A 7,682-nucleotide genomic window follows, 5' to 3' on the forward strand; every position below is an offset into this window, starting at 1 on the left:
AAATTTTAGGTTCCAGTTTGATTTGAGGTGGGGCATGGGTTGTAGAGGGTCTCACTGTTGTAGGAAGTACTGCATATATTGTAAAATTTAATATGAGGCCCTCACCCTTCTTGACTTTGAACTTCTGGCCATTATTAGTCCAAACACAGCTGATTACTACATTATGTGTTAATATAAAATTATACCAGCAATCCAATTTACCTGGGCGAATACAACCTTCTTGTTGGCCATTTTTGGAAATCGGTTTTACTAAAATCCCCGTTACTTTCTCGTAGGTCGTTCCATTAATCATTCGGCACCCTATTTTAATTTCGTCCCCTATGGTTCTTTGGTGTGTCCACTCTTCCCCTAATTTTCGCCATTCTGATGGTGTATATAAGTAGTTACCATTTGTTCACCAGATGACCATAACTGCTAACTTTCCATTAAAGTTCTTATCCTCTGTTGTTACGGCTTCAGTCCAAGGCCACCCACCATTCTCTGTTATCACAGAGGCACCTTCTTGAATCACAATTACAACTATAAGCCATAGAAACAAAACAATTCTATGAACAAATTTTCTGCCAACGGTATTACCAAATACTCCCGACCATAATGTCCTCATTTTGTTCGACTAAGCTTTAGTTTCAGTTCATTGTCACCTGGCGTTACTTTCCAGGGGGCTTCTGGAGCTTTCTTCACTCAGGAGTAGTGGATCCAAGCGGCTTGTTCTCTAATCTTGATAGCAGTGTAAGTTGTCAGCAACACTTGGTACGGTCCATTCCATTTTTCCTCTAGGGGTTGTCCTGAAAAAGTCTTTATATATATATATATAGTCCCCAGGCTTAAAGGGGTGGATTGGTTGATCCAACCCTCCAGCCCTGGTCCCTAAAACAAATTTATGTCTATAACGAGTATGTAGTTGCCAATCTATCTTTAGAATCTTACTTATCTGTTGTACCACTTGCACACAAAAATGTGAACCTCTATCAGGAGACATTGCTACTGGAATCCCAAAGCGTGGTATTATTTCATTTAACAAGACTTTAACCACTTCTCTTGCTTTGTTTGTTTGACAGGGAAAGGCTTCAGGCCATCCTGAAAACGTGTCAGTCAGAACCAGTAAATAACGATACCCCCCTTTTCTAGGGAGTTCTTAAAAATCAATTTGCCACTGTTGCCCCGGATAATTTCCTTTACCAATTATTCCAAATTTTATTCTATTCTTGGTATTGGGGTTATTGTGTAAACAAATGCTACATTGTTGAGTACTCAGGCTCTTATGCAGTGTGTCAGCTCCCCAATGTGTTTTATTGTGTTCTGTAAGAACTATGAACCATGTCAAATTAGAGGGTATTATTACACGGTTGTCTTTTAAATATACCCATCCATCTGGTTTCATTTTACCTTTCAAATCTTCAATTAATTTTAAGTCTTCTTTTGTGTAATTTGGATATAGTTTGGATTTTACCATCTGGTATCAAAGACAATGCCTTCACCTCAGTTATTTCAGCTGCCCGCTTAGCCTCCTGATCTGCCAATTGATTTCCAATTTCAAAATCGGCATTCCCCTTTTGGTGTCCCCGACAATGCATGATAGCTACCTTTTCTGGTTGTTTTATAGCCCCTAACAATTTTAAAATTTCTTCAGCATGCTCTATCTGTTTTCCCTGAGCGGTCAGCAATCCACGTTCTTTCCAAATCGCTCCATGAGCATGTACCACGCCGAATGCATATTTAGAATCTGTCCAAATATTTATTTTCCTTCCTGCTGCTAGTTCCAGTGCTCGCGTAAGAGCAATTATCTCTGCTTTCTGGGTGGACGTCCCAGGGGGTAATGGTTTGGACTCGATTACCTGTTGAGTGGTTGTAATGGCGTATCCTGCCTTACGTTGTCCTTGTTTCACAAAGCTGCTTCCATCAGTATACCAAGATTCGTCAGCATCTTCTAAAGGTTCTTCCTTAAGATCGGGTCGACTAGAATACACAACCTCCATTGTTTCTGTACAATCATGGGTTATAGGTTCATCCAGAGTTCCGCTAAGGAAAGAAGCTGGATTTACGACGTTAGTGACCACAATTTCCACATCATCTTGTTCTACTAATATTGCTTGATATTTTAAAAATCTCTGTGGTGAAAGCCAACGGTTTCCTTTTTGTTCCAAAACTGTTGAGACCGTAGGGGAGACTAACACTGTCATTTTCTGTCCCATTGTAAACTTCCGAGCTTGTATATTGATAACAACAGCTGCAACAGCTCGAAGGCATCCGGGCCATCCTTTACTTACTTCATCTAATTGTTTAGAGAAGTAAGCTACTGCTCGTTTATAGGGACCCAATCTTTGTGCTAGTACTCCCAAAGCTATCCCTTGTCTCTCATGAGAAAACAACCAAAAGGGTTTCCAGAGATCCGGTAATCCCAAAGCCAGAGCTTGCATCAATTCTCGTTTAAGTTGTTTAAAGGCGTTTCGTGCTTCTCCAGTCCAGACTAACTTTGACTGATTACTCTTTATCAATTCATATAGAGGCTTTACCATTAGTCCATAATTATAAATCCAAAGGCGACACCAACCTGTCATTCCTAAAAAGGTTCGTAGCTCCTTTACCGTTTGGGGTTCTGAAGTCCGGCAAATGTTAGGAAGAACTTCTTTACTGAAAGGGTTGTTAGGCACTGGAACAGGCTGCCCAGGGAGGTGGTGGAGTCACCATCCCTGGAAGTCTTTAAAAGACGTTTAGATGTAGAGCTTAGGGATATGGTTTAGTGGAGGACTTGTTAGTGTTAGGTTAGAGGTTGGACTCGACGATCTTGAGGTCTCTTCCAACCTAGAAATTCTGTGATTCTGTGATTCTGTGAAATGACTTCCTTACGTTCAGTTCCTAGTTCTCATTGTCCTCCTGAAATTTCAAATCCCAAGTAGGTCACACATTGTTGAACCAGATGAGCTTTCTGTTGAGAGACTCGATATCCATTTAAACCCAGAAAATTAAGGAGACTTATAGTCCATTGAATACAACTCTCTTTAGTCTCGGTAGCTATTAAGAGATCATCTACGTATTGTAACAATGCCCCTTCAATGTCCAGAGGTATCCAAGTCTCGAGTTCCTTTGCTAATTGGTTTCCAAAAATGGTGGGGCTATTCTTGAATCCTTGAGGTAGCACTGTCCACATAAGCTGCATCTTTCTGCCTGAGTCGGGGTTTTCCCATTCAAAGGCAAATAGGTTTTGGCTTTCAGTGGCTAAGGATAGGCAGAAGAAGGCGTCTTTTAAATCCAGTACGGTAAACCAGACTTGACTATTCCTTAATTTAGTCAGCAAAGTATAAGGGTTTGCCACTACTGGATGTATATCCTCGGTGATCCTATTTATGGCCCTCAGATCCTGAACTAGCCTATATCTTTTTCCATCTGCCTTTTTAATTGGCAATATGGGTGTATTGTATTCTGATTCGCATTCAATCAATAATCCATACTGTATAAATCTATCAATTATCTCTTTAATTCCTTTCCTATCTTCTATCCTCAAAGGATAGAATTGCTCAACCTTAATGGGTTTTTGCTTAACCTTAATGGGTTTCTCTCCTGGCTTTAATTTAATAATTATTAAGGTCACATTTTTAGCTCTTCCAGGGACTTCGGTGGCCCAAACTCCTGGATATACTTAATTTATGATCTCTAAGGGTATTTCATTTTTAGGGTCAGTTTGTATTAGTGCCAGGCTCAATACATTTATTAGTTGTTCTTCTCCTATCCTTAATTCCATTTTCCCTTTTTCAAAGACAATTTCTGCTCCTAATTGCTCTAATAAATCTCTACCTAAGAGTGCCCATGGGGAGTTAGGCATATATAAAAATCTGTGTATGCCCCATTGTTTCCCTAACTTGTACTTCAAAGGTTCACAAAAATAAGCCTTTTTGGTTGCACCTTTTACCCTAACATAATCATTCTGTAAAGGCATTAATGCTTGATTTAGAACTGAATACGTTGCCCCATATCAATAAGAAATTTCACTTCCGTTCCTCCCCTAACTTCATTATAACCAGTGGAGGATCCGCTAGGGTAGATTCCCCAGGTGCCCGTTATTCCTGTTGAAATCAGGGCCCGATGATTACCCTAGGAAAAGGCTAGTCAATTTGTCCTCCGAAGCCAGGTCCAAACCGTTTTTTTGTTTTGTTTTGTTTTTCCATTACATTTCAGAGTTGGTCCAAAAATTCCATAGGGGTTTCTTTTGGACCTTGTTGGAAGCATATTCTCGGTCAGGGAAATGCAATTGTCCACAGTTCCCTGAGCGATCCCATCGGCAATCTGAGCTCGCACATGAACTCAGGTTGTTTTAAGAGTTAACTGCTTTTCTGTTTCCATGACAACTCTCTGGGACCCATCATGATCCCTTTGCCCCAGAGGGCTAACACCCAAGATTTTCTGCCCCAGCTGAGGCAGAACTGTTAACATTCCTACATCCTCTTTCCCTGCTCATTCAACTTCAAACACCTTTAACACTTTCAACAACCCTTTTAACACTTCCTTTATCTTTCTCCAGCCTGTACTTTTCTAATGCCAACATCAAAGGCGCAGTGAGGGGCCAACTTAATTCCGTACCTTTTCCCTCCAAGATGCTGAAACAACATCAGTATACAACATTCCATCCTATTTTCCTTCTCAAAAACAACATTGACTGTAGCAAAGTATTTGTCGAGTTAAGGAGTGTAGCTGATTAACCGTTACGGGCCCGGTCGGATTCAGGGTACTGAACCAGTCAGACATTCACCAAAAACGCATTAACCGTCTGGGGGTCTGATTGGATTCAGAACACTGAACTATCACGGATAACCACCCTAGTTGCACTTAATGAGAGCTATCACAATGCAATCAAGTATGGTTTATTACAGCAACAGATAATCAGGTTCTTTTGGATTGCCAGCGATAGTGACTGTCTGCAAAAGCAAGCTAGTATGCATGAAATACACAGGTGTTACAGGTGTTACAGGTGCACGGCCTAGAAATAAACGCGTTAAAAAGATCAAAGACTCTATAGAGATTTATAAGCAAGTATTCAGATCTCACCCAAAGGCGTCCCAATGGGGGGGAAGAGAGGCTCAGCCCGTCGACTGATCCTAGGAGTCAGGAGGTCCTAAGGATGTTGTATTTCCTCAGGATGGTATCTCCCCTGACGGTGGTATCTTCCCTAACATCCCCTCTCTCTTAGGCCAATTTATATTATTTTCTATCTTTTAGGTGGAGCTTGAGTGGCTCTAGTCAAGCATATCTTAGTTATGATTGGTGAAAAGTTTTCCCGTCTCCGTTTAAAGTAATAGGCTCCTAGAAATTCAGAGCGCATGCTCAGTGAGGGGTGGTCGCACCTTGGAGGCGGGTACCTTTTGGGATGGAGGTGTGTTTTGGTATTATAATGATATTATAATGAGCAAAAAGTACACTAGGGTACAACATTTGTCAAAACATGACAGGTCTTTGGCTCAGGGTGGCAGAAAGTGCAGCTTTGTGCACAAGAACAATCGAGTCCCCACCTGATTACAGAGCCTAGCCGTGGTGTCTCCACTCCACTCTATGCTCCGTGCTGTTCCTTAGGGCTAGCACACCAAGTTTCCCCAGCGCGATAGCATCTAAGGTTGGAAGTCTAGGGAACGCTCAGGTAATGCAGCTACGCCCTACCCTGAAAGCCTCTTCAATGCTGTACCTTTTCCTTAAAAATGTGAATGTTAGTTTTATTTTCCTAGTTACTTCAGGCATTTACACCACATAATCCACCCCGTGACTACAGTCACTCAAGCTTCACGACAGTTGGAATATGTCGGGGATATCACATACATTCTTGGAATGAGGTTTATCGAGTGTATGTACATTGTGTAGGGATTCTAAACGTTTCATCATAAACCAGAGTTTAACATACAAACTAATTGTCAGTATGAAACATAATACAGTGAGTATTAACAGAACAATAACAGGGTGAAGCATCTTGTTGAAGATTCCCTTGGCAGCTGGCGACCATCCAAACAAAGCGTCCCACCAACGGTGTCTCTCATCTCTCTTTACCCTTTCCATCACTCGATGTATTTCTTGTGCATCATGATGGACAGTAATCAGAGTCTTTTGTCCACTTTCTCGGACTTGTGTCATCAGCTGCTTCAGGTCCTCACGTACCAGCAATTTCTTCACCAAGGTGAGGTTCATTCCAATAGGAGTAGGCAGCAGTTCATGAAGCAGAATATAATTAGATGCAATAAGTTGATAAGAAGTGACAGGAGCTGAGTATTTAAAATCACATCCTAGAATTTTGGTAAAATTGCAAACACAAACATTAGAGTGATTACTGGTATCTACCACTGTATTATCTACGACTATAGAATCACAATGAGTTCTCATGCAAACACAACCTTTCCCAATATATACAAGTACAGTTTCAAGGGCTTCATTAGGATGTATCTCAAAGTGGCAAATATTTTGATCAGTGTCAAGACAAATGTCTTGAGATTCCAGCGTGTTACTTTCACAGATGAAACCTTTTTGTTCACGCACAATACATGCATTTACATCAATTGTTTGCCACTTTCCTCCCTTTTGATGGGCCCATACTTTATGCTCTTTAGGATAAAGTATAGTTCCATTATGATTGAGTCCTAATGCAATGATTGGATATACATTGTATATGGTGGCGTTACTTACAGTAAGTATAAAGGCAACAATTTTATCATTTTCTGCATAATGGGTAAAGTTGACTAATTGCCACCAAGCTTGAAACTCCTTTTCAAATTCTGAAGCATTATCCCAAATCAATTTTTGAATTTCAGTGGGCAAAGTTCCTCCTTCTCCCTCTCTAATAATAGCTGCTGCTACAGATTGTATCCATAACTGCGCTTGGATGCAGCTCAAGGCAAGGGAGGTATTGCCTTGGGCTTTTCCAAGGGCATTTACAATTAATTGATGATCATTTTCCTCAATTTGTTCCCAATGGGGCAAAACATCTGATAGAAGCCATTGATTTGCTCCTAAGGCCAATAAGGATGATTTTATTGGTCGTTCCAGTTTCCTTAGGTCATCTGTAGTAGCTGTTATTCTACTCATTAGGACCTCAGCATCAATGCTATTTAATATACCTAATCCTGTTCCCAATAACCCAGTTGTATTCCGTGGCATGCGCCAAGATTGTTTCAGAGAACGTTCATGTAACCATGCTAACCAGACAGTGTAGGCAGTTCTCAAAAAGGTGGTACATTTTGAGTTAATTGCAGAGATATTAATGTGCAGCGCTAGCTCTACCCTTTTTAGGGACCAACTAGGGTTAAAGAGAATTTGTTGTTGTCCCATATTTTTAATTATGTAAGGACCTGTGTTGAAGATGGAAGGAGTTAGACCAATGGGAGGCTGAGTCGGTTCGTTTTCAAGGATCTGCGGAGGTAGAGGCTTCTTATCCTTTGTAGTCGATGATGTTTCTGTATTAACCATGAATTCAAATAATATTTCTGTGCCTCTGTAACCCCAAAGACAGTACACAATTATAGGTTTGATGAAAGTAAAATTGTACCAGCAATCAAAATTTGGTTCCGTTATTTTGGTACAATCAGTACTATAATTTTGTGGTCTAGTAGAATCAGCGTATACTGTCTTAATTTCAGTCGGCCGATTATAAGTGGATCCATTAGTTATTCGACAACCAATTTGTATTATCTGGCCAGATGTGGCTTGAAGTT

At 40.6% G+C, this 7,682-nt stretch overlaps 1 protein-coding gene across 1 annotated transcript; it reads right to left on the bottom strand.

Annotated features, from left to right (window-relative positions):
* Window positions 1-5,653: 5,653 nt before the first annotated feature.
* LOC140000576 (uncharacterized) lies at window positions 5,654-7,455 on the bottom strand. The gene has a single exon (XM_072030598.1). It carries the CDS (start codon window positions 7,435-7,437, stop codon window positions 5,767-5,769), a length of 1,671 nt encoding a protein of 556 aa, XP_071886699.1. The 5' UTR covers window positions 7,438-7,455; the 3' UTR covers window positions 5,654-5,766.
* Window positions 7,456-7,682: the final 227 nt, after the last annotated feature.

The sequence above is a fragment of the Anas platyrhynchos genome, chromosome W (assembly GCF_047663525.1).
Source record: "Anas platyrhynchos isolate ZD024472 breed Pekin duck chromosome W, IASCAAS_PekinDuck_T2T, whole genome shotgun sequence".
Lineage (NCBI taxonomy): Eukaryota > Metazoa > Chordata > Aves > Anseriformes > Anatidae > Anas > Anas platyrhynchos.